We start from the raw sequence: 26,456 nt of genomic DNA, 5'->3' as shown, positions 1-26,456 counted from the left end.
ACTGCTAATTTAGCATGATGCCACTGACCTACTTTCCAGTGGGTGAGCACAGCAGAGTTGCCCACGGCGCCCATGTGGCTGCAAAGGGATTCAAGCCTGTTGTCCCCACGTGCCCTCAGCAGGTTTCACATTCCCTTCTGGGGTCCTTCAGAGGCTGCTCTGTGGCATGCCTGTCCTCTTTTATAGCTATTTTAGGGCTCCTTAGCCTGCAGCCTCCACTGTAAACGTGGCTAACCTCAACCATTTCCCAGTGGAAATCATCTCCACTTACCTTTCTCTTGCTTCCACAGGGTTTACCTGGGCCTCCGGGATTGAAGGTACGTGCCCTTCTGGGTGATGTGCTGGATAGGCCAGAGAGTTCCCTGCAGGAGGGAGGGGAGGCAGGAGGGAGGGGAAGCAGCCATGAAGGCTTCTGTGGAAGGAGTTGAGAGAGATCTCGGCTGTGATGGATCAGGCTTGGCTCACTCCCAAAACACCTCCCACCTCTCAGGAACTGGTTTGGTCCAACAGGAGTTGCACTTCTTGTGTGCTTGGGTGGACGGAGCAAGTGCTGCAGCTGGCCTGGGGGACACTGTCCCGGCCTCCAAAGAGCTTAGAGTCCAGTGGGAAACTCTAGGCTGATGCCTAGGACACTGTTACAATATCCCAATCAATGGTATTTCATATGGTGTCAGAACACCGTGAACCCTTACCCCAGAAGCCCACAATGTCAAATAGTCTCTCCCTTGGAAGCTGGGGACCCTGGGGCTCTGGGGAACGAGAAGATGCCAAGCGCTGATGGTGCACAGCTATTTTACAAATGTGGCAGGTGAGAGCCATGGGGAAAAGTGACTTGCCCGGGTTCAACAGAGTCGTTAGTGGAACAAAAACTGACACTTATGCCTCCTGGGTTTCTACCCATTTGACCCTTCCCACCACTCCTCAGCCTCTGCAAAGCGAGGCTTGTCCTGAAGAGTAGAGCAACCTCTGTTGGCCTCAGAGGAGGCCGAGATGGATTGTCCTGGGATGGCTGGAGGTGGGCGGTGAGGGGGCAGGAGGTCCTGGAGTTGTTGGGAGGAAGAAGGATGGTATTGTGTGGGGAACAGCACATGGCCAAGTTTGGCATTGGAAAACCTCTTTAATGGTCTTCTCTCTGTTTCCCCAGGGAGACCCAGGGATCCAGGGCTACCACGGCCGGAAGGTAAGATGGAGGCGGGTCTTCTTTCAGTGGTAACCCAAGTGGAGCCTCACTTCAATGCATACAGGGATAGGACTTGGTTGTGCACCCACACCACTAAGCGTGAGCCTCACAATGTCTGTGGGGTTGGCTGCACCGACCTTAGTGTCTCCAGTTGGGGAAGGAGGAGGAACAGAGTGGGCACTGTTCAGTGGCCCAGCCTGACCTCAGACCCAAGAGGGTCTCTCCCTGCCAACCTGGGTGGCTGTGTCTGTACTAAAACAGGCCAGCTTCTCACTGGCCCCTGAGGCAGATGATTGGGTGGGAACCATATTCCTGGGACCCTCCTGGGCAGAGTTCCGAGCTGAGCAAGGATGGATGTGGGGGGTTTGGAGCTCATAAGCCACAGAGACAGAAGCACTTCTGCACACATAACCCCATGAAGATAGCCTTTATTATAAGGTGCTGTGGGAATACAGGGCATGGGGAAGAGTTTGGGAAGTCTTCTGGGAGACGACAACCCACGAGCTTAACCTTGACAAATGGGTGGAGGTATCAGTTATGTATTGCTGTGTAGCAAGCCACCATAAACTTACTGACTTAAAACAGATGGTTCATGTCTCATGAGTCTGTAGATTGGCAGTCTGGGAGTTCTGCTGTTCTCACCTGGGCTCACATAGGCAGTCACATCAGATGACAGATGGAGGGGTGGGAAGAGACAAGACGGCATCATTCACGTGTCTGGTGGCTGGTGCTGGCTGGGGGTTGGGGACTTCTGTTCTCCTCCTTGTGGCCTCTCACTCTCCAGTGGGCTGGACAGGCTTCCTGACAGCAGGGTGGGCCCAGGATACCGTTCAAAATGGGCAGGACCCAGGCATAAGTACTTTTCAAGTATCTGCTTGCATCACATATTCTAATGTCCTATTGGTTGAAGCAAATCACATGAGCAAGTCATGTGCATCAACGTGGAAGGGATCTTAGTCTCTACTTCTTGACAAGAAGAGTAGTATATTATTCATGACCATTTTTAATCCACCACTGTGGTCCTTCAACCAGCAAATCTGAAGGGAAATGGTATTTTAGACAGGGTCACAATTTGAGCAAAGATCCAGAAGCACCCATTACAATAACTCTAACAACATAATATTAATTTGAGGATAGGCACTTTTACTGAACACCTACTATGATTCAGGCACTGTCTTTCAACATAACCCGCATTATTTCTAACCCTAGAAACACCCTATGAGGCTAATAGGACTCTTCTACTTAACAAATGAGGAAAATGAGTGTCTTATTCTGTTTTGTGCTGCAATAACAGACTACCACAGACTGGGTAATGCATAAAGAAAAGGAATTTACTTCTTGCAGTTCTGGAGTCTGGGAAGCTGATGGTCAAGGGGTCCGTATCTGTTAAGGACCGTCTTGCTGTGTCATCCCATGATGGAAGGTAGAAGGGTGAGGGGGTGCCGAACTCACTTGTAAAGCAAATCCACTCTCGTGATAACAAACCAGCTCCCATGGTAGCAACATCTATCCATTCAGGGGCAGAGTACTCATAAACTAACTCCCTTTTCAAGGTCCCAGCTCTTGACACTGTTGCATCGGGGAGTACGTTTCCAACACGTGAACTTTGAGGGACGCAATACATTCAAATCATAGTACTGAAGCTTGCCCAAAGTCTCCTGGCTCATAAGTGGCAAAGCAGGAATTCAAGTCCAGGTCTGGGTCCTTCCCGTGGTATCACCTGGTGTAAGCAGCCCATCCCTGCCCTCCAGTTCCTGACTGGGATGCCTCCAGAGCCTTTCAGGAGGAGAGAAGAAGCAGGAAGGAAAGGCACCGGGAGGGGGAGGAAACGTTGGAACAGAGAGAAGCACATTCCTCACACGCTGTAGTCGGGCGGCTGCCATCACCACAGTGCTTTATGGGTGCCTGGTGAATGGAATGGCAAGACCTGCGAGGTCTTTAATTAGTTCTGCACAAACTGAGAAGTTTGCATTGTGTCAGGAAGTGGAAAGCAGCCCCCGCGGTTGCTTCCATCCACTCACCCAGACACATAAAATTTACTGCCTCCCGGTGCAATGTGGGGTCGGTTTTCCCATTAGCAGCCGGACCAGCTCTTTCAAGCCGCGAAGAAGCCACTGGGCTGGGAGAGGGTCGCCAGGCATCATGGCAACGCCCTTGGCTGGCATCGAACCATGATGGGCATCTGCATTCTGTTGTAAACCGGAAATCTAGTTCATCCAGAAAGGAACTTAGGGTCTATTGTCCTGGGGATGGAGAGTCCTCCACTTGGGACTGGGGTGTCATGACACTGGAAGGCCTGGTCCCATGAGAGTGGCAATCCTAGACGTGGGTTGCAGAAAGAAGCATTCAGCCCTGACTGCTTTGAATTTGCAGAGAAGACTAGTGGTGTCGTCCTGAGGGTGGGGAGGGTCACTTCCTGTCCCCGGGAGCTCAGGGCATCCCTGCTATAGTATGGAAGGGGGGTCATACTCCTTCTGCATGACTAGGGTGCTGATGGGTAAACCCTGATGGAAGAACAGTTCTAGCTCAATAAGCAGGAGCTTCCTCATAGCCATTTGCTTGGGAGGAGAGCTTCTGTCACCAGAGGTGTTCAGGGAGAGACTGGATACTGACTGGTCTGGGATGTGTTAAGAGAAGTCTGTCTATCAAGTGGGAGACTGGATGAAAACTTTTCCAACTTGCGGAAACCAGTGCTTCCTGGGAACAGTGTTGGCACCATATCCCCTAGGAAGGAGTCTTCATCACCTCCAGCCATCGTCCAGGTCTTTTCTCCACGCACATCCAGGGCTTGTCAGAGCATCCTCACTCCTGAACCCCATGAGGAACTGAGGAGAAGGCCCTTCCCCTTCATCCTGGTCTCTTGCCCCATCCCTTCTTTCTCTGCCAGGTGCCCTACCTCCTGCTCTTCTGCAATGGCCTCTTCTCATGGAATCTGGAAGGAATGTGAGGCCGTTGCTCCCCCTTCCTCTCTCCCTCTGTCTCTGGAAGGCTCCTGCTGCCTCCACTCCTCCCAGTCTGTCATTGAGTCTTTTCAGTAGGCATCACTGGAGCCACCAGCCTCACAAAGCCAAGCAGTCTTCAGGCGGTCTTAGCACCCTACCCTCTCTGCTGGCCTCACTCTGCCAGGTCCCTCGCTTTGCCACCAGCTCAACACTGCCTCCTGGTTCATCAGAGGCCAGAGGGCAGGCCCTGAGAAATGTGGCCAACAGCAGGAGGTCTCAAGTCCCACCCCTAAGGACTTGAGATCATTCCTTGGGAGGCTACAAGTGCTTATCCCATTGTCCCAGCCTCACTTGGACAGCAGGTGTCCTTATTATGGATCTCCATGCTCAGGCAGCAGTTTGCTTCCTCTCTGAACTCTCAGTGGTGAGATATTTTGTCTGTTAGTACCTAGAGATGAGTGCAGCAAAACTTCACATCTCTAGATTAGCCGAAGTTTATTCACTCCTTGTCTTACTCAATCTTTACTACAACTCAGTAACTAGAACTCTTTATCCTGAGTGTACAAATAAGAAGCTCAGAGAGGTTAATATTTTGCCCAAGGTTTCATAGCCGGTGAACAGCCATGCTGGAATTAGAAGCTAGGTCTCATAAGTGCAAGCCTGGTGCCCAGCCTATCTTTGCACCCTGGTGCAGAAGTGAATGTCTGCTCAGGATGGGGTTGGGGGTTGGGGGCGGGAGTCTCACCCCAGGCTAAGCTAACTGTGCATAGACCCCTCCCCTGAGGTTTCCGAGATGTGTTATCCCCAAGCTCCTTTTCTTCGCCCACTAGTCCTCTTTTTCTCGCCTCCCTGCTCTGTTCTCTGCTTGGAATAAGGCACAGGAAGGGGCACTAACATGAAGGGTGGCTTCGTCACAGTTGCTGGGAAGATGCGTTTGCTCCCATACCAACAGCTCAGGGAGGAGTGGGTGCTGGCCTGTGGGACATCGAGCTGAGACAGAGACCATTGGCTGCCCAAAAGTCAGGGTGTGAGTGGGACCTGTGGGGTGACTGAGGGTCCCTCTACGTGACCTTTTCTTGCTCTGTCCCAGAGGGTGGAACTTAACTCTCAGCAGAGGTGACTGTCAGCCTGTGAAGTTTGTTAATGGTTAGTTCCCTTCACCGCCACCCCCTCCAGCTGGACTGGACCTGGCGTCCTCTCAAAGCCCGCCTGCCTAGATACTGCAAGTATTGTTGTATACCCATGTGGTACCTATTTGATCCAAATTTATGGCACTGATCTACTTTAAGTATGTTGCAAGACGCAAAGCGTGTTTAAAACATTACGACCCTGGCTCTCTGTCAAGAGGATTGACGAGTATTGTCAGACTGTATATGGATCACAAAACCTGGTGAGCGCTTATCTCGAAATGCATTGGAGTTGGTCGGGCTGTCTCGCGGTAAGGGTACTTTGGATGCCCGTGTCGGTCTGATGTTAAGCCTCAGGGTCTACATGAAGGACCATGGCTGAGCCACACATTCCCCTCCTGCAGACCGTGGGCTGTGCCAGTGTCAGACCAGAGGCTAGAGCCACTTGTAACTGCAGTTACCCCTTCCAGAGGCTGGTGGGACTCCCCAGAAAAAGGAACTCCCTGGGGAGCATATGGGATGGCTCCTTTGGTAGGATGGCTCGGGAGCCAGGGGAGGGCGTGGAGAACACCACCCGTCTATCTCAGCCCTCATCCTATGGCCATGCTGGCTCTTCCCCTCGTCCCTCCTCAATCCTTCTTCCAAAGGACACACTGTAGAATGACAGCGTATGTTATTACAACCACCTTAGTGGACCTTTTCAACCAACCAGGCTGTGTACTAGGAACGTTGCTTCCATCAAAGCATTAAATCTTGTAGCAATCCTGTGAGGTGGGTTTTATTCTTATCCCCTATTTACAGATGAGCAAACTGAGGTTCACAGAGGCTATTTCCCCCACGGTCCACAACTAGGAAGCAGAGAAGCAGGTCTGTCTGACCCCAAAAGTCTTGCTCTGAGTGACTTCACTACCTGAGTCTTATGAGCCCCAGGGGACACAATTGTGTCCAGTAGACTTTCCTCTAAGCCCTCCCCCAGGGGCAGGAAAAGAGGTGGGAGTTGAGCTGTTTCCCTTCTTGTGAGAAAAGGGTTATAGCTGGACCCACACCCTCCAGGCTTTCTCTCACCCTCCAGGCTCTCTGCAAACAGTATCTGGAGAGTCTATGGCCGAGAACTCGGGGTGCTTAATGTGACGTTTTAGTCACAGAAGTTGGAATGGAGTACTTTACCCACTGGCACTAACCCAATCCCTCCACCCCCTAGGGATTTGGATTGGTCCCAAGCCTGCCAATAAAGCCGGGAGGAGGCAGCTGGCCTCCACCTTCCTGCAATCCCCTGGCTCCCAGGCAACCTCAGTAACCCCAGACTTGCATGGCGTCCTCACACAGCTGAGAGCTCTGTACCCAGGGAAGCCAGAGTCACAGGAGCCCAATGGTATGGGGACAGCAGTTTCTTTCAAGGCCGTGAAATCCCAGCGAGGACATCCAGACCCTTTAAATTAAAGCAGCTCAGAAAACTAAGACCCGCGCTCCAGATCTGAGGCCTCATGGAGGCTAAAGGGACCCCAGCCCCCATCCTGTGCTCTCTGGACCCTGTTTTTCTTGCATTCCAAACTCCAAGATTAATTAGAGCTGACTTTTCTTTTTGGAACTAACTACAAAATCAACCGATCTCAAATTGAGATTACAAGCCAGCCGCCCTTCCAAAGCCCTGGCCTTCAATGGGGCAACCGACCCCGGTAATTCCCCGGATCACTTCCCGCCGGCCCTAATGACCGGAGGACCTGGGATTTCCGTGATTCCGGTCCTCTGTGGTGTGGAGGCTGGGCCAGAGAAACAGGAACTGAGCTGCCTTTTTCCCGGAAGGGAGTCCAGGGAACTCTTAATGGGGAGAAAGGCATTAGCCTTCCTCACCCAACTTTTCCAAACTGGGAAAGGGCCCTAGACCAGGCCTGAACCAGCTCCCTAGCCACCCAACCTTCCACTCCCCATACTCTCAGACCAACCTTCCTCCTCCCCTGCTGGGAACAAAGTGTCTGTGTGCTTAGTCTGCCCAGGGCCTCCCCACCCTGACCTAGCTGCGGCTGGAACCCAGACCTCACCTCAGGGAAGTCCATTCATCTCCTGGAGCTTCCCTGGCCTTAGTCTGGGTGGGAGCTGACCTCAAAGCCCCCCGCCTCCTTGCAGACTGTCTTCTCGCCAAGTCCCTGCCCAGCTTGTTCAACAAACAGCAAATCACCCATTAAGAAGCCACTCCCACAGGACCAGGGCATGGGTGGTCTGTGCTCCAAATTCTGTCGTCTCTGTAAAAGATGGGTCTTCCCACCTGGAAGCTGGGACCAGAACAGAGGGCCTGTTGATGCTGTCACGTGCTCAGGTACAGGGCCAGCTGGGGAGTCTCCATGGCAGCCTTAAAGTCAGGGCTGGGACAGGCCTTCAAGGTCATTCAGGGCAAACCCCTACCTGCACCTGTGCTCCCTCAGTGCCTTCTCAGTGACAGTGACTGCAATCCACGCCTTACTGCACTAGCTCTTGGCACCAAGGTTAAAAGCCAGCCTTCCATAGGGGTGGCCTGGGAGACACTGCTTCCGTCACCATACTCTGTGCAAAAGGACCAAGCTTTGTAAGTCTCGGAGCACCCACTTCCACAACTGCAGGATAGTACCGATAGGGTGGCTGAGAGGCCCCGGGGGAACCCCTGGGATTCCCTGCTGGGAAGACAAGGGAGGACAGAGGCAGAGGAGATAAATCCAGGCCCACAGGCCCTGACAGACTGAGAGCCAGGCCCTCGGAAGATGAAAGTAGTAATAATGAGTGAGAGGAGCGTAACTGAGTGCAATTTCTAACCAACTTCTTAAACCAGAAAACTGAGGGGAAACTAAGCCAGAAATAAGAGGGGAACTAGAAAAGGAGCCTCTGGACAGACTCTCCCAAGAGCCCTCATGGGAGCAGCTCTCTGAGCAGAAGCGGGTCACCGTCCTCCTTTGCAGCAACCCCCACCTGCCCCCACCTCCTGTCCTGCAAATGGGCCCTGACCACAGGCGACCTTGGAGCCCTTGATAATGACTCCCGCCTCACCCACTGTCCAAGAATCAATGTGTTGTGGTCTGGGAGAAGCTGCGTTCCGGTTCAGAGGTCAGGCGGGGGCAGGTCCACAGAGACCGGCCCTGGGGAGTGAGCCTAATGAGAGTGGAGTGAGCGGCAGGGGGAGGTCAGCCGAGGCGGCCCTGCTTCCTGCCCGGCAAAGGGGTGGGAGTGAGGGAGGCCCTGACATGGGCATCAAGGGAGCCCGGGTCATTTGCAGAATTAAGAGACTTGACCCAGAAAGGAGGAAAGGGCTGGAGGTCAGCCACCCTAACGAGGAGGGCTGCTTCCTAGGAGGCTCCCAGGGGCTCTGACTTCCCTTGAGTGCACGACTGTGCCTTTACTTACTCAGATCAATAGGGGCTGCAGACAACCCCAATTAGCCTGGAAACCCTCAAGTCCCGGGGCTTTGCTCTGCACAGTTTCCTGGAAAATTGGAGACAGAAGCCCCAGGATGAACATGAAGCTGACCTCACCCTCCTCTCCTGCAGGAGCACCCCACAGCTCTCCCTCTGTGGGCAGGGCGAGGGGAGAGCAGAGACTTGCTGGGACCCCTCCTACAGCTGCATTTGTACCCGAGCTAGGACCCCTCCCCCCCAACCTTTTTCTGGTGCTGCCAACAGACCCCAGTGTCACCTCTCTAGCTTTGGCCTCTCTCCCTCCTGAGGGCTGTCCAGGGGAGAAAACGCAGAGCTGGGGTGGGAGGAGAGAGACCGAGCATAGGAGTGGGTGGGAGGTATCTGGTCTAACCTCACTTTGCAGCCCTGAACCCAAAGGAGCATAGTGGCTTACCCATCGATGTCACACACACTTCCAGCACAGATCCCCAAGATGGAGGAGGGAAGAGGGGGCAGGGTCACTGGGGGAAGCAGAAGAAAAGACAGAGGAAGAGGAGGATGAAAGGAGACCTCTGAATATTCAGGGGCTCCCAAGCTGACTTCCCATCTGCACCCCCAAAAGGGGACCGTGGGGGCCCCCGGGCTGAGTTAGCCTAGCTGGGTTCGTTGGAACATTAGCAAGGGACCCTAGTCCTCCGAAGAGGGACAGAGACCCTCAGCTGGCGCTCCTGAGAGAAGGCTTTGAGACCTCTGTGGCCAGAGCGGCCAGACTTCAGATGAGGTCCTGATGCGCCCTCTGCTGGCCACAGAGAAGACCTGCGTGCTCAGGCAGGGCCCCACGCTTTTCTGGGTGCCCTAGGCTGAGCTGCCCTCAAGCATGAACCTCTTCATCCCTATGGACCACAGACCCGAGGGACCCCAGAAGAGAGGGGTTGTGCCCTGCTTACAGCCTGCAGAGGCTGTTTGATGGAAGCGGATGGAATATCCATCCATCTGATGTTCAAGGTGTTGTTCAAAGCCCTACTCGGCATGACCTTGGCCATCATGCCTGGCCTCTCTCTGCCACAGTTGGCTTGCCTGTGAAGCAGGAGTAACATCCACTCCCACACTGGAAGGGACTCTAGGAGGTCGAGTAGAGGAAGGATGTCAAGCTCTCAAGCCCATGGCAGGTGCCGTCCATGGCGGCGCCTCTCTGTGCTCTCTCCCACAAGAGGGAGCTTGACGGCAGGGCGGGGCAGGCCTGGGGCACTGGCCTGTCTGCCATGGTCACTTCCTGAGTCTAGCACTGTCACCTGCCTGCAGCTCAGGGTTCACTGGGGGGTTGGGGTTGGGGTGGCAAGGAGAGGTTCAGGCTGAGGAAGGGCTCTGATATTTGGAGCTGAAGATTCTGGGCCTTTTGCAGAATTCAGAGATTTGACCCATACAGCATGGAGATGAAGCCATGACAGGCCAGATCTGGCATGCAGATTCCAAATGCAAAGTGATTCCGTGGTACTGAGGAAGCAGCCCTGGGCTACGGGGGACAGCAAAAGGCTCCACAGAGGAGACAGAGGGTCCCTTCCATCACACGGCCTCTGAAGGCTGCCACAGGGCCCAGCCCCTATCTGCTGGGGGAATTTTGGTCTGTGGCCCATAAGATAAAAAAGTCCATGTGTGAGGGCAGTTCAGTCAAAGGAATCCCAAAAAGCGCCAGGTGTTTTATTGACCAAGGCCTTAAACACTAAATGGAGTTTGAGTTGAAGAAATAGCAGAAAGACAGAATCATGGGAAAGAGTGGTGTTTTCGGGGACACAGATACTAGTTGGTGTCATGGCCAGGATGGCAGACCATGAGGCTACCGAGGAAGCGGGGGTTGGAGGCCATGCTCAGGTGTTGATGTTGGGCAGTGGATGTTTTGAAGGAGGAGAGTATATTATCCAGCCAGGGTATTGGAAAGCCTACCTGCATGCCAGCGTAGAGGACCCACCATGGAGGAAGAGAGTGGAAGTGATTCTGGCCTCGGCGAGGAGAAGGGTGGACCAGGATTCTCCATAAGATGGTGGGGAAGGAAGAGAATAGGAAACTGAGTGGTGGTGCCAGGCAGGGCCAGGGTTTCCTCTGCTTATAAGCCTATGGGAATTGCAGCCTGGCCTGCCGGCCACAGCACTTGGGCTCCAGAGGGATTGCTGGGGCAGAAGCAGGCTTTGCAGGCTCCGTGTTGCCCATCCACAGCACAGGCCTCCCTATGTAGGAAGCTTTGACAGGCTGGCCACTGTCACTTGTTGCAGGACGAGATCATGAGCCTTGGCTGGAGCTTCTTGTTGGAGTTTCGGGTGGGATTCAACTCATGGGGACAGGAGCTGCTCTCCTTCTTCCCCTGATATGTCATGTGATAGTCCTGCCGCACCTAATCTTGACCCCCCGTGTGTCACTGGCTGTTAATCTCCAACTCTACTTTTCTGTGTTGCGTCCTTTCCGATTCACCCCTCCCCCAACATATTTGGCATTTTCACGGGTAGGTAAAGAGATTGAAGATGAAGGCAGGGCAGTGCCAAGACGCAGAGCACACCCCACACTATCCCAGAGCCGCAGCACCTGGCAGGCGCTCCTGGGCAGGCAGAGTCAGAAATGGGGTGCAGAGAAAGGGGCAGCCACACAGGCTAAGGCCCACGTGCCCTCGGAAAGAGCTTATCCTGGGGACTTGAGAAGAAAAGGAACCCCAGGTGAAGAAAGAAGGGAGCCCCTGCCTGTCTCAGCCAGAGGTACCATCTTAGCAAAGCTGCTGGAGAGAAGATGGGCCAAGAAGTAGGGATGAGAGGGATGGTATGCAGTAGGCAAGTGGCCAAGTGGGCTGCCCCTGCCCACAGCCCCAACGTCCAGGCCCAGCCCGATCCTGAGTGGCCGTAGACCTTGAGCAGGTCACTTCTCCTCACTGGCCTGGTTTCCACATGGTGGGCCTCTCTTTCTGGGGCCTTTCCTGCTCTGGGATCTGTGACTTGGGCTTTCCTGCAAGTCCACATAACTGAGGACAGTGGCCCACGTGGCTGCCATCAGGACAAGGTCCTTGGAGCTCACCGTGAGCAGAGTGACTGTCCCAGGCTTCGACAAGCCAGCTCACTGACATGCTTCCAGGGCCAGGTCTGGTTCTCTTCTCATTGTTTCTCGTGTTTCTTCTTCCAGGGAGAACGAGGCATGCCAGGAATGCCGGGCAAGCATGGAGCCAAGGTATCTGCCCCTCTCCACATCTCAGGCAACCCGGAGACCCCTCCCCCAGCACCCCCCTCTCTCTTCCCAGCTCTGGGAAACCCTGAAGTCCCAGCTCCCTATGCCTTCTCCTTCTTGCCTTGGCCCTATCCCCCCCCCCACAAGTGTCCACCCATGCCACTGTATAGTTTCTCATCAGTGCCCTTCTGTTGTGACCAGCCTCCTCCTGGATATCTCTGGGTCATAAACAACCTTCTCAGTCAGCCCAGCTCAGGCTACCATCCCAAGACCCAACTAAGGAGTCCCAAATCCCATCTCTGCTTGGGGTTTACTACATGGTGCTTTGGGCAGATGTGAAAAAGGGATTCACTCCCAGCCACTACTCAGTCTGAGGGCAGAGGTCCTGGGAGCTCCCTGTAAGAGTTATCCCAATTACACACGTGGGGGCAACTGTCCTTGGTAAGTCAGTCCCTCCACTGTGTCGTCTACTTTTCTTTCCTCCCTCATGGCTCTCCAGCCTCCTTCCCCTTCCCCTCTCACGCCCTCCTCTTCCTTTCATAGTCCAATGAAACTCCCTTCTACCTCAGGGACACCCCCTCTAGCCCCATCTACTGACCCACAGTCCCCACTGTGCCTCCCAGTAGATCCCGGGCGCTGGGCAGGTGGACGGGAAGCCCAGGGAATCCAGCGGGCTGGGCTGTACCACACCTCTTCCTCGGGCCCTCTCCTGTGCCCGGCTCAGTGCCCCACTTCCAGGGAAGGCAGGACAGGGTTGGGGCGGCAGACAGGAGTGAGCAGTCTTCCTTCACATCGCACCAAGGGGAGGCTAGCCACCTCCTCCATGCTGCCCTCTGACCGAAGAATGTCTTCAGGCCTTTTTCTCTCTGCCAGGGGGTTCCTGGAATCGCCGTGGCTGGGATGAAGGTCAGTTGTTTTTGTCACTCAACACATCAGGGGGCGGGAGGGATGGGAGAGATGGCACCCAGAGTTCACAGCTGGGGCTTTGCGGCTCAGTGGGGTAACCCCTGGACCCATGAAGGGGCAGACAGGATTTGGACTTAAAGTAACATTGATGCTGGGTGTACGCCCTGAGCCACAGATGTTTAAGTGAGCAGCAAAGGTTGTCCTGCCTCAACGGAGGGTCTCACTTGCCTGCCAATGTACAAAGAGACCTCAGATCTTTCCTCCACCCTCTGGAATTCAGTGACTGCACGCTTCCAAAGCGTCAGAAAGAAAAACAGGCATCCATCTCTTGAACCCCCACCCTAACATCCCACTTGGTTGGCGGCAGATGGGGGACAGCCTGGAAAAAACAAGTGCTCTATGTCAGTCTTCACAGCAGGTCCACACATGGAGCACCGTGTCCAGACCAAATGCCCTGCCTCCTGGGGTGCCTCAAATCTGCTGATACCTTCCACACCCCTCACCTTGGGGATGAATGGGCCCCTCTGAGGCCCAGCAGCCCAGCAAGCCGCCTTTGGCCAGGGACCTGATGGCTGAGCAGAGAAAAGCCAGGGCCGGCCGAATGTTTCACCGCCCCACCCTGGCCCCGGTGCCAGTGCCTCTGCCCATTCATTCCTGCTCTTTCTCTCTCACACCTGTTTCTGTACCTGAGTCTTCTCTTTTTCCACACAGGGTGAGCCGGGGACCCCAGGAGCCAAGGTACTGATGGAGAGAGAATGTTCCCATCGATCATGGGGCAGAGGTGGGAGGGGTTGCTGCTGTTTTGCTCTTGATCCCCGTGAGGCTGGCTCGGGGCTGGGGACCTGGCTGAGCATAGCAGGGCCCGCTTGTCAGGAGCACACTGCAAATGCCTCTCCTGCCTCTGGATCCTGGCCTGCGTGCATGTCAGCTATAGCCGCAGTGACTATTGTCCCCTGTACCTGCAGGGTCCTCTTTCTCCTTTGTCTAGGACAAAGAAAGAAGTGACATCAAAAAAAAGTTCCCATGGTCAAATAATTCTGAGAACAGGTTTCTTTGCTGCAGACCTTCTCAGAGCCTTTAATTTGCTAAATGTGCATAGAGCAGCTCTCAAAAGAAAATATTTTATGTGACATTTTCAAAACTTTTTTGGCAAGAACACCCCCCCCCCCTTTTTTTTAAGAGGAGGAGCTTATGGGACAAAAATTCTGGAAATGCTGGTCCATGATCACTGCCCATCCCATCCCTCAACCCCTCCATATCCTCTTATCAGTGACTTTCTCTTCTTACCTCAAAGGGAGTCCCAGGAGCAACAGGGAAGCCGGGGCCCCCAGGTTTGCTGGGAAAGAGGGGGCAGAGGGTAGGATATTGTGTATTTGAGTGTGTTCCCCCTCATCCTGGCCTCACTGGTCCTCCTCCCTGTCCCTGCTCCATGACTGGTGTGTTGCCTGCAGTGTGTCGTGGGTGCATGCGTCCCGGAAAGAGGGGAATGACAGGACGGCCTGGCCGAGCTTTGGAAACCCACACTCGAGAACACCCCCACTCTCCTGGGAAGGTTTGGTCACCTAGCAGAAAGCCCAACCAAGGGAGGAACCTGCCTTGTTCTGTAGCTGCTCCCCAGGGATCTCTAGAGGACAGGACCTATATCCTTTCCCTTTAGACCTGGCCTTTGTTGGGAGGATGCCCAGTCTAAGGCACGTACATAGGAGCAGACCAGACAAGGCAAGGTGGCTGGGCCTCCTTGGGACTTGTTCCCTTCCATGGCCAGGCCCCTGCCTGGTCCTCTGCAACCCCTGCTGGCCAGCTTCTGGCCACTTTACCACTCAGCCCCTGCCCAAGGAGATGACCCCCAAAGCCTGGGTGTGGCATCTTCTGTGGCTCTAGCCACAAAGTTCAATGAACATCTGCCCAAGTGACGGCCCCAGAGACCTCGGCTCTATTCTTATATTTGAGAACTGCTGCTCCTCGGGACCACGGAGGGTGGAGCTTCTCATGCCAACCTGATACTAACCCCCCGCTGGTGGGGCACTCTTGGGGTGCTCACTGATATTGGGCACAACTGTGGGCTGAATGTGTCCCCCTCCCCTAATTCCTACATTGAAACCCTGACCCCCAATGTGACTGTATTTACAAATAGGGTTTGGGGGAGGTAATCAAGGTGAAATGAGGTCATAAAGTTGGGATCCTAACCTGATGGATTGGTGGCTTTATAAGAAGAGGAAGAGGGACAGATCTTTCTGTCTGTCTGCCATGTGAGGACACAGCAACAGAGTAGTCGTCTCCAAGCCAGGAAGGGCGCCCTCACCAGTATCTGGCCATGCTGACACCCTTCCAGTCTCCAGACCCACGAGAAAATACACTTCTGCTGTTTCAGCCCCTCAGACTATAATGTTTTGTTATGGCCGCCCAAGCCAACTCAGAGAGAGAGTGTTCCCATCCATCATGGGGCAGAGGTGGGAGGGGTTGCTGCTGTTTTGCTCTTGATCCCCGTGAGGCTGGCTCGGGCCTGGGGACCTGGGTGAGCATAGCAGGGCCCACTTGTCAGGAGCACACTGCAAATGCCTCTCCTGCCTCTGGATCCTGGCTTGCGTGCTCTGTAAATGCGAAGTGACGCTTCTGTGTCCTAGAAGGTGGAACGTCAGGAGACACCAGGGTTCTACCCGGCTCTGTTGCTAACACAGTGAATGGTTGTCCACAAGTTGCGGAACCCCTTGGGGCTTTCCTTGCTAAACCTGTGAGATGAGGATGGGCTCAACTATCTCAAAGGGATTCTTTGATTCATGCCATGAGGGGGGAAAAAGAATAATTCAGTAGGGAGGGAAGCGGGTAAGGGAGGTGGGTTAGTTTTCTAGGGCTGCCATGGCTAAGTACCACAGGCTGGGTGGCCACAACAACAAATTCATTGTCTCACAGTTTTGGAAGCAAGGTGTTAGCAGGGTTGGATCCTTCTAAAGACTGTGAGAGTCTGTCCCAGGAGTCCCCCCTAACTGCTGGTGGTTGCTGGAGATCTTTGGTGTTCTTTGGCTTGTAGAAGCATCACCCCAATCTCTGTCTCCATCTTCACATGGTGACTCCCTGTCTGTGTGTCCGTGTCCAAATCCCCCTTCTGATAACAGCGTCTGCATATAGGATTAGGGGTGCACCCTACTCCAATATGACCTTATCTTAACTAATTTCATCTGCAATTACCCTATTTCCCAAGAAGTTCACATTCTGAGGGACCGGGGGTTGGGGTTGAATTGGGGAAACACAATTTAACCCATAACAGGAGCTAAACTTCTCAAAATATTCCTACAAAGGAAAAGTTCTGGTCAGCTGGGTTTTGTCATCCCTAGAGTCAGGGAGGAGGTGGGCGGAAAAGACTGGGCCTCTAGCTGTGAGACAGAACGTGGAGAAGGGCAGAATGCTGAAAAGGAAGTGCTCCTGGCATTCTGAAGTACTCTCCTTGCCCCAGGAGACTCCCAGAAGGGCCTAAATGCTGCCAGCCTTTCTTATGATCTTGAGCCCAGGAGTTCGAGACCAGCCTGGGCAACATAGAGAAACCTTGTCACTACACACAAAATAAAAATATTAGCCAGGCATGGGCTGGCACCCCCCTGTAGTCTCAGCTACTTGGGAGGCTGAGGCAGAAGGACCACCTGTGCCCAGAAGGCTGAGGCTGTGGGGAGCCATGATTATATCACTTCTCCCCTGTGGGAGTGATGAGGGCTCAGGCTGCATGGGAAAGAGAGGACCAGTCATGCTGGTCATCACCTAGAGTGACTCAGGGACATAGCCAGCCAGAATGGGGATCCTGGAGGAATCAGGGCCCTTCAGAGAACCTCCCAAGGAGGAGGCAGGGAGGCAGGAATGAGGAAAGGCAAGTGATCCTCCCTGAGCTGGTGGGGCTGGTGCCTTCCCAGACATCCTGGAGAAGCAGTTTCTAATCCCACACTGTCTGTGTCTCCCCGCAGGGTGAGAAAGGGGCTGCGGGCTCCCCTGGGCTACCCGGCCTCCTGGGGCAGAAGGTAGGTATCACCAAGCTCTCCATGGTGAGTCTTGTGGAAAGAGCTCAGGGTTCTTCCTCACCCACATCCCACGCCCAGCCCTTCACATCCACACAGGCTCCAGCATGAGTCCCTGTCCCAGACTGGGACAAAAGTACCTGGACCACAGCCAGAAGCTGTTGGTAGGGGGGGAAATTCCTGAATTCAAAGAATTCAGTCACTATGACCTGGTCAGATTCCTGTATACTGGCTCTGAAAGTATGCCGCACAGCCCATGAGCTCTGTGAGACATTTTATTAAAAAAAAAAAAAAAAAGGCACGGTGGGGGCAGACACAGAGGTTCATGTCTATAATCCCAACATTTAGGGTGGCTGAGGCTGGAGAATCACTTGAGCCCAGGAATTCGAGGCCAGCCTGGACAATACAGTGAGACCTCATCTCTACGCAAAATCAAAAAATTTCACTGTATTGCCCTGGACAGGTGTGGCAGACACCTATAGTCTCAGCTGCTGGGCAGACTGACATAGAAGAATCACCTGAGCCCAGGAGGTTGAGGCTGTAGTGAGCCATGATCATGCCACTGCATCCAACCTGGGCAACATATTGAGACCCCAACTCAAATATAAAATAAAATAAAATAAGACAAGATCAAATAAGTTTAGGTAGGGCTGCATCAGGCTTCTTGGAATGTCATAGTACACCCCAACCTATTAGGGGGTTCGAGCACCCTGCAGTGATAGAGCCGGCAAAGCTTCCTTTACTCTGCATTTCTTAACAGTGTTTGGCCACCAGATCTTCTTTTCACATTTCAGATATTCCCAACCCACTGAGGATTAGTCCACAGGACACACTTTGAGAAACACTGCTCCGGCCCCAGGTCTTTCAGCTCTAAGACTTTTCCCCTTCAGTAAACAGCTCCATTCTCTCCTCAAATCCCACTGCTGGATCAGACTAGGCTGGGGTTCTGAAATCCCCAGTCTCCAGGCATCCTGGAACCCATAGACTTTAGCATCCCTCCAGCACTCAGCCTAGACCGGAGGGCAACCTCCTCCTCCACTCCTCTGAGCTGTGAGGGGGAGGAGCAGAAGGCAAGGGGTGAGTCACCTCCTAGGGCTCGGTCCAATCAGGGATGGTGACTGTCCCTTCCATCCCCAGGGAGAGAAAGGCGATGCTGGTAACTCCATTGGAGGAGGCAGAGGGGAGTCCGGCCCCCCAGGGCTCCCTGGACTCCCAGGGCCAAAGGTGAGTCTTCCCTGGGATCAGTGTCAAGGGAGATGCTTGTCTGTGGCCTTTATCTGCAGCCTGTTCTTGGGGACTCATGTCTTGGGCATTTTGGCCTCTCTAGTTTCCTCCTGCTCCAGATGTGTGATTTTCCCCAGTGGATTCTAGAAGGTCATCTGGACACAACTCCTGCTCCCCAGCAGGCAACTGTCTGGCCTTCCAGGAGAGATGTCTTCCCTGGGGCAGATGGGTGGTCCCGTCATTTCAGATGGCTGATGGAACTGAGTCAGGGGCCAATGGCTGCAGCAGCTTGGGCAGAAACGCCCACCTTGGCTCTGAGAAGGTTGTAGGAGAATGACCAGTTGAGCCCCACCTGGTAGTGGCACACCTGGTAGGGGGAGGGTGGCAGTGGTGGGGGCAGCTGAGCATGGGAACTGGGCTCTCTTTCTGTTTGTAAAGTGCAATAGTAAGATTTGCGTTTCCCAAAGCAGATGCCTCTGGGGTTGCTTGGTGCATTTTAGTAGCCCAAGGAAACGCACAAGAAAATGTGAACTCTTTCCTAGCTCAAAAGGAAAGTGTGAAATTGATTCCACGTTATCTGAGGCGGTACACGCATACATTCCACCAGTGTTTATCCAAGGCTTGCCATGGGTTCGGGACTGCAGAGAACCTTTCTGGCTCCTTCACAGTCTAGCAGGATAAACACACTTTCCATTCACAGATGTGGAGTACAGGGAGCCACAGACACCATGGAGGCAGGCAGGATGAGGTGACAGGAAGGGGCTCTGGCTAAGCCCACGCCCACCCTGACTGTGACTAGAAGAGAAAGGCCGCCCTGGCATCCAGGCTCCAGGACATCCCAGGGCTGGAGTTTATCCCGCTGGCCATGCAGGCCACAAGTACCTGGCACATTTTATGTCTTGATTTGGGGTTGGAGAAACCTGGTCACTATCGACCTGTGTCTTTAGACAAAAGCCAGGGAAAGTCAGAAGACTGTGCTCCCAAGCTCATGTCAACACCAGCTGCAGGCACAATGTTTAGCTGGTGAAATATTTGCAATGGGCCACCTCCTATCTCTCCCTGCACCTTCCATCTTAGTCTCCTGGGGCCCTCCGCACAGTTGCCCAGTGACTTCACCCTCGACCCTGCCCCCGTAGCAGAACCCGAGGAAGCACCTTTTCAAGTGTGCCAGGCTCCAAGTTACCTGCCTCCCTGTAGTCAGGGGTGATGGCAACCCATAGTCCAGCTGAGAGTGGCAACAGAATGGGGCGTGTGAGGACTGATCAAGAACCAGGAGGGCTGGGCAGGGCAGCTGGACACCAGTGAAGGTTGCAGAAAGCAGGAGACAGGCAGGGCTTCCCGAGGAGGTGAGGCCCAGACTGGGCCCAAAGGTGGAGTCAGGTGGGAGGATGGAAGGCTGTAGAAGCCAGGGGGAAGGAGAGGTCTGTGAACAACACCCAGAAAACAAACAGCAAGACCATCTTTTGCCTCTTAAGCAGCTGTCCAAGCTGCCCTCTGTGCCCTCACCCCACGTCTCTCCTCTTCCCCAGGGAGAAGCAGGAGTCAATGGCCACACTGGGCCCCCAGGACGGCAAGGAGACAAGGTACAAGGGGTCCCCCACATCCCAGAGCTGCAGGATGGGGGTCAGTTTTGGGAGGTCAAGTCCCAGCTCAGAGAAATAGTCTCGGCCATCCCTAGGGCTGGACCCAGGGCACAGGCTGACCGACTGTGACCCGTGGCTTCCCTATTTCCTACTAGGCTTGTGCTTTAGAGAGCCATCCACTGAAGCAGTGGTCGGTTAGAAACCGGCCCAGGGGTGGGAGGCTCAAGCAGGGGAGTGATACAGAGCCTTCCAAGCCAGTGATTAAGGTGGGCTATCGCTCCCCTTCAGCTACACCCTTGAAAGGCCCTTGTGTCGCTCACAGGTACACAGTGACTGAAACACTGTAGGGGTGGGGAGTAGAGGGTAATTACCTGGAGGTGACACTGGCTCCCCACTCTTCAAGCTGGTCAGCTGCAGGGTAGTCAGGTGTTCGATCAAACAGATCCAGGTGTTCCTGGATTTTTACTTTCCATCTTAATTTTTTAAAATTATCTTCAGTGTGAGGATACCCCAGAAAAACCAGAACTGTGGTTTGTTTTTCATAATTGACACCACTGTTTCACTTACTCCCTGTGGTGCTATCCTGCTTGCAATAGAAACAAATCCCTCCTGCCACCCACTCTGAGAGGTTGGATGTCTCATATACCTGTGTCCTTCTAATGCCTAATGCCTAAAGACCGGGTAGTTTGGGTCTTTCACAAGCAGAAGGGGCCCTAAAAGAACCACCAGGTTCTCCACTGGCAAAAAGCTGCTGAGCCCTTAATGCCTGTACAGAATGGAAATAAAGAGAAGGGAAGGTTCTTGTTCCCAAGGAGGCAGCTGACTTTAGGGACTGGGGAAAGGTGGCCAGAGGGACAAAGGGCAGACACTAACCACTAACACAGAACAGAAAGACTATCACTGAGGGTCAGGCACAGTGGCTCACACCTATAATCCCAACACTTTGTGAGACTCTGGCAGGAGAATTGCTTGAGGCCAGGAGTTTGAAATCAGTGTGGACAACATAGTGAGACTCCATCTCTATGAAAACTTTTTAAAAATTAGCTGGGTGTGGTGTGCACCTGTAGTCCCAGCTACTCAGGAGGCTGAGGCAGGAGGATCCCTTGAGTCCAGGAGTTCAAGGCTGCAGAGAACTACAATCACACCACTGCACTCCAGCCTGGGTGACAGAGGGTGACCCTGTCTCTAAAAAAATAAGAATATCACTGAGTTTGAAGTGAGAGGGAGCCCTGAGGAACTCACAGGGAGAGAGGACTGTGGGCTGGTATTCAGGGGATGTCTCTTGAAGGGGCAGAACCCACGCTTTGATGGACAGCGAGGTCTGTGTCCTGTTGGCTTGAACTAAGATAAGCCTCCTGGTCCTCTCCAGGTCCCTAACACATGGCCCATCTGGGGACCAACTTTATCTTGATTTCGCTCCTATTTTGTCATGCAACAGGGGGAGCCCGGAGCAGCTGGAGAGCAGGGACCAGCCGGCCCCAAGGTATGTGCCTCTCTCACCTGGAGTCCCTGCATGAAGCGGCTTGATCTTGGGGGTCTTGATAGCTTATAAAGGGATGAGCATTCTGGCTCCAGGTAGGATATCTGATGTGGCATGGTGAGTGGACTCCATCTTCTCCAGATCCATGTGGCCCAGACTTCTCAGATGGGGTCTTCTCCATTTTTTCTGCGACCCCGAGCATCCTTCAGCAGTGTCTGGAATCTCTGATAGATCACCTCCGGCTGTTCTGGGTCCACCTGTGTGAAGCTGGGTGCAGCCACTGGTGGCTGTGCTCCCCTCCCCATTTGTTAAAGACCCTCAGGTCCCTCCTGGTTCAGGCCCTGGGCTGAGATCTCATTTGCTTTCCAGGGCTCCAAGGGAGAACCAGGGAAAGGAGAGATGGTAGATTACAATGGAAACATCAACGAAGCTCTCCAGGTGAGTGGGGTCCAGCCCAGAGACTAGAGATCTAGAGGTCCTCGTGGACCTCAGGGCCCCGCACCCCTGCCCTGATGAGGGAGCTCTTCTACAGTGCTGAGTAGAGGACCTGCCTCAGGTCACAGGACAGAGCTTCCAAGAGCCTGGCTCCCTTGTTTTCTCTCCGTTGGCCTCCCCCTGTGCAACCTCCTGGCAAGTGGCCTCTGATATTTGGTATCCAGCTGGCCGGACTCCCTGTCTGAAGTTATCCCTGCTCTTGGATCTAAGAGCCTCAGTGGAATCTCCCGGCACCCGGCGGGGAGCTGGCCTGTCCAGGGCTCAGGACCCACTTATTAAGTGCATGCCTACTCCCCTTTCACATGGCAGACCTGTCCTCCTGGAACGCACCTCCTGTTTGTGTCAGTTCAACCCTATTTCAAGTTCACAAACTCTCCACCTTTCGAGCAGGGTTTCTCAGCCTTGGCACTATTGCCATGTTGGGCCAGATGATCTTTGTTGTGGGAAGGCTCTCCTATGCATCCTAGGATGTTTAGAAGCATCCCTGGTCTCTACCCATTAGATGCTGACAGCACTCTGCCCTCAGCTGTGACAATCAAAGTATGTCTTTAGACACAACCAAATGTCCCCTGGGGGACAAACTCCTCCCAGGTTGAGAACCACTCCTTCTGTGTATGTGTGTGAATTCATTTACAAGATGCAAAATTCTTTTTTTACAACCAAAAATCATCCCTCGAACCCATTTTGGGTGATTGTGTATTTTGCTACAGTGTGTCTGTTTAAGGGAGGTGCTTTGAAACCTTGAAATCTGGGTCCTGGGAGAAGAGGAAAGAACAAGGGAGGATCCTCAGTGGGTGATCAGAAGGAATAAGAGGTGTTGCTTCCTTCCCTTCTGTAATAACTGGAGGAAAGGTTGCAGTTCATTTTAGGGTGTGCCTGACTCCACTGTAGGACAGCCTCGGAGCGTCATTGTCTTATGAGATGCAGCATGCTCCCTGACCTGTGATTGCAAACCTCTGGGAGGGGTGGGGCTGGGGGCATGGGACTGGGAGACATGGAGTCCACCTGTGAGGGTTTACCTCCGCCTGTGCTCTTCGAGAGGTTCAGCTCTCACCTTTCCATGACTGGGCGGAGAGGACCTTCCAGAAGGCTCTCAGTATGATCTTCACCTCATTGCATTTTATGTTGGTTTTTTTAGGAGATACGAACGCTGGCGCTGATGGTGAGTCTTCCTCCTCCTTGCTTTCCTCGGGTACTGGGCTGGGAGAAGGAGAAGGCAGCCTGGAGGCAAGGAATTGAGTTCTTTCCTCCCCAGAAAGCAGACGCTGGGTTCTAGGTTAGGACTGACCCATCAGTGCTGGGGCAGAGAGTGTCTGAGCCCAGTAAGAGGGGTCAGGATTGGTGCTGGGCCTCTGGAGCTGCGTGTGCCCTGGGTATGGCTGTTCTCTGAGTATGAGCTCTTCACCAACCCAGCTGTACACTCTGGTGACAGTATAAATGCCTGGCTCTATTTATAGCTGAGTCAAGGAAGCAGTAGTATTAAGGAGAGTGTTTTTATGTTTCTTTTCACCCAACCTTCAGCTAATAAAATCCATTATCCTGAAAAATTAGTAGCAACCCTCCACAGTTCTCCCTTTCCTGGAAATAAATTTCATGATCTGCACTTGGAAAGCCAATGAATCGCAAGCCCAGGTTTTGTGCATGTGCCTACCAGTGACAAACTCTCAGTAAATATCTGTAGTTAAAATGACCACCTCCAAGTTTAACTTCTAAGGTGAAGAGCAGAGGAGAGATCATGAGGTTCTCAGTCTACTGGAATTTCAATTCAGCTAAATGTGTATGTGTGTGTGTGTGTGTGTGTGTGTGTGTGTGTGTAGCTATGAACCACAAAACACACTTAAGAATGATACAATCTCAGAATCTAACACCACTCATATGACGCCCCAATCCCAGAAATTGATGTCAGTGATGTGATACTGTGAAATCAATGAACTTTATTTGGGGGTGTTATAATATATTATTTGAAATAGCTACTGGAAATAAGCATGGAAATACACTTTCCTGGAAGTATTTTTTTCTTTAAATCAACCTTGAGGTATAACTTACGTGCAATAAAAGGTGCTTATTTTAAGTGCTGATATTGAATAGTTTTGATAAATGTACATACCCAAGTATCTACCACCCCAGTCACTCCAGAAAGTTTTTACATGCATCTTGGGAGTCACTCCCATACTCACCTGCAGCCCCGGGCCACCACTGATCTGCTTTCTATCACTGCAGATTAGATTTGTCTTTTCTAGAGTCTCATGCAAGTGAAACCCCACAATATGTAGTCCTCTGTGTCTGGCTGCATTTGCTCAGCATAGTGTATTTAAGACTCATCCATGTCACTGTATGTGTCAGTCAGTCCTGGATTCTTTTTCCCTGCTAAGTAATATTCCATTGTAGGGTGGGAAAGCCCCTGTTGGTGGGCATCTGGGTTGTTTCCTGGAGACGTTTTAAAGTCATTTTCTGAGAAGGTCAGAAGTACTGTCTTGGAACCCAAAGAGCCCTGAGTGCCCTAGAGAGAAAGGGAGGGAGAGGGTATAAGCACAGCTCTAGGACCCCACCCCTCACTTAACCCAGACACAATCAGAGTATATCTGTCTTGCATTTTGGGGTTCCCCATGTTATTTTCTTTGCAAAAAAAAGTGTTTCTACCCTGAAGAAATGTTTGAAAACAAGGGATCTCTATAAGCCAGCTTCACATGCAGCTCTCTGGTGATATGCCACCCATCCTCGGTGGGAAAGTTCTTCCATATGTCTTTCCTTTCTTTCCTAGGGGCCTCCTGGTCTTCCTGGACAAATAGGCCCACCTGGAGCTCCGGGGGTTCCAGGCCAGAAGGTAAATCTTGTCTTGACAAGGGAGTGAAAACCCTGCAAGGACACCACCTGTGTCCCTGAGCACATGACCCCGGGGACCCTCCTTGTCCTGGGACCCTCTCGTCTTTCCAGAACCACCACCATATCCTCCTGGTGCTCCAGGGCCTAGCCTGCCCACCTCACAGCCACTGTGCTCCTCTCAGTCACTGTGGCTCTGCCATCTCCCCCTGCCATCTGTCTTGGGCTCCTGGAATCCACAGGACCCTCTGCTGTGGTTAGGTCTGGGTCTAGATACATCTCTGTCCCTGCCCCAACCAGAGCCATTGTTGGAACCCAAGCTGCCCATCAGGGACCACGGATTGGAGATCTGCTCCAATTTTGTCCCTCCCTCATTCCCTGCTTTTGCATTCCTTCTGTATCCCACCCACCCACTCTTGGGTTTTTTCTCTGAAGATTTATCCCCTCATTCTCATGTCTGCCTCCTCTGCCCTCTACTCCTAGACTCCTCTGCAGGTCTCTTTCCCTCTTCCTTATTCTTTCAAAACCCTTCCCATCTTTCAAGTACAACTCAAAGGCTACCTCCTTGAAGCCTCCCCTGATCTATCAAGCAAAATTCATTTCCCTTTCCCCTCTGTTCCTCTGGGTAGCACCTATATCATTTTGCCTCCCTAACTCCCTCCCTGACCTAAAGAAGGGACTTGGATTGGTATAAAGATGAAGGGAGCTCCCTGGGGGCAGCCAGGAGAGGAGAGCTGTGTCCAGAGGAGATAGTAAGGCAAGAACCCCTCTCCAGTGGAACTATGAGGGGCCAAGAGTTCTCAGAGGCAGCATGCAAGGTTGTATCTAAAACATGGACTGTGGAACCGGAATATCTGGACTCATATCCTGGCTCTCCTCTTCACTGACTGTGGGCCTCGGGCACACAGCTCTGTGCCTTGAGATCCTTACCTGTAAAAGAGAGACAATGCAAGGACATACCTCCCAGGAACCAGTGAGAATTACATGAGCAAACTCTATGGGAAAGCGCAGAGAGAGATGCCTGGGGCGATTATTCTTATCATGGCCCTGAGAATCACCTTTGGTTGTTCTGGCTACAGGGGGAGATTGGACTGCCAGGCCCTCCAGGACACGATGGGGAAAAGGTAGGATCATGTATCCTCCAGGCAAATCTCTGAAAATGGGCCTAACCCTGGGATGTGGGGCAGAAAGGCTCTGGAACAGGTCCTGGGGTGAGCCCCATGGAGAAGGGAGAAGGGGAGGTGAGGAGAGGGCCCCACCCTGCAGGCCCTGGGGGCTAGGCAGACCCAGGCTGGGCTCTCTTTGCCTGCCCTAGTCAAGGGTCAAAGGGCCAAGACCTTTGGAGAGCCCATTCTCTCCTGTTCTTGCTCTTCTTTTCATCCACTAATGTGTCTAAGAAGTGTTGTTGATATTCTGAAGGGACCTCGAGGCAAATCAGGAGACATGGGTCCCCCTGGGCCCCAAGGACCCCCAGGAAAGGATGGACCTCCAGGAATGAAGGGAGAAAATGGACACCCGGGGAGCTCAGGAGAGAAGGGAGAGAAAGGGGAGATGGGACAAGCAGGCTCGCCGGTGAGTGAGTGGCCGGGCCGGTACCCTCCTGTGCATATACCACCCCCAAGCATGACGCCAGCTTTGCATGGTGCCAGCTGCTGCCTGGGCTAGAAAATAGGGGCCAAGAATTGGGGCAAAGGATTCACGCAGCTTACCCTCACGCCACTGGCTTTATGAAGGCCAGTTTCCCAACTCAGGAGACCTGAGTCTTGTTCTCTCATTGCCTGTGTCCTTGGGAAAGTCACTGAACCTTGAAGAGCCTCAGTTTACTCATCTCTAAAATGGGGATAATAATCCCTTCCCTGGATACCTCACTCAATCATTGGGAAGGAGAGGAAGTCACAGGTGTAGAGCTGCCTCCTTGGAAAGCATGCCAAAGCCCTGTACTCAGGAGAGGATGCATGTACAGAGGAGGGACCTTAGCCCACTTCAGCTAGACCGCTGACTTGACTTGGAGCCTTCTCTGGACCTCAGTAGTTTCCATCTGTGGAATGGGCACCTTCCTAGATACCCACTCTGAGAGCAAGGGAGCCATGTGTGCATGCCACGTTGGGTCACGGACGCTCAGCATGACAACCTCGACC

General features: G+C 53.1%; 1 protein-coding gene across 1 annotated transcript in view; it reads left to right on the top strand.

Moving 5' to 3' along the window:
• COL13A1 (collagen type XIII alpha 1 chain) overlaps window positions 1–26,456 on the top strand; it is a 134,808-nt gene that overhangs the window by 82,970 nt on the left and 25,382 nt on the right. The window contains exons 15-28 of the mRNA XM_008048529.1: window positions 291–317; window positions 1,145–1,180; window positions 11,768–11,812; window positions 12,683–12,715; window positions 13,427–13,453; window positions 16,666–16,719; window positions 17,854–17,940; window positions 19,470–19,523; window positions 20,962–21,006; window positions 21,373–21,441; window positions 22,637–22,660; window positions 24,260–24,322; window positions 25,398–25,442; window positions 25,738–25,890. Coding sequence (XP_008046720.1) covers window positions 291–317; window positions 1,145–1,180; window positions 11,768–11,812; window positions 12,683–12,715; window positions 13,427–13,453; window positions 16,666–16,719; window positions 17,854–17,940; window positions 19,470–19,523; window positions 20,962–21,006; window positions 21,373–21,441; window positions 22,637–22,660; window positions 24,260–24,322; window positions 25,398–25,442; window positions 25,738–25,890 — 762 coding nt within the window. The remainder of the gene's footprint in view (window positions 1–290; window positions 318–1,144; window positions 1,181–11,767; window positions 11,813–12,682; window positions 12,716–13,426; window positions 13,454–16,665; window positions 16,720–17,853; window positions 17,941–19,469; window positions 19,524–20,961; window positions 21,007–21,372; window positions 21,442–22,636; window positions 22,661–24,259; window positions 24,323–25,397; window positions 25,443–25,737; window positions 25,891–26,456) is intronic.

This window comes from Carlito syrichta, unplaced genomic scaffold (genome assembly GCF_000164805.1).
Source record: "Carlito syrichta isolate Samal-C Ts95f unplaced genomic scaffold, Tarsius_syrichta-2.0.1 Scaffold47093, whole genome shotgun sequence".
NCBI classification, from domain to species: domain Eukaryota; kingdom Metazoa; phylum Chordata; class Mammalia; order Primates; family Tarsiidae; genus Carlito; species Carlito syrichta.
Note: the sequence above shows the minus strand (reverse complement) of the source record. Positions and strands in the feature narration are given on the sequence as shown.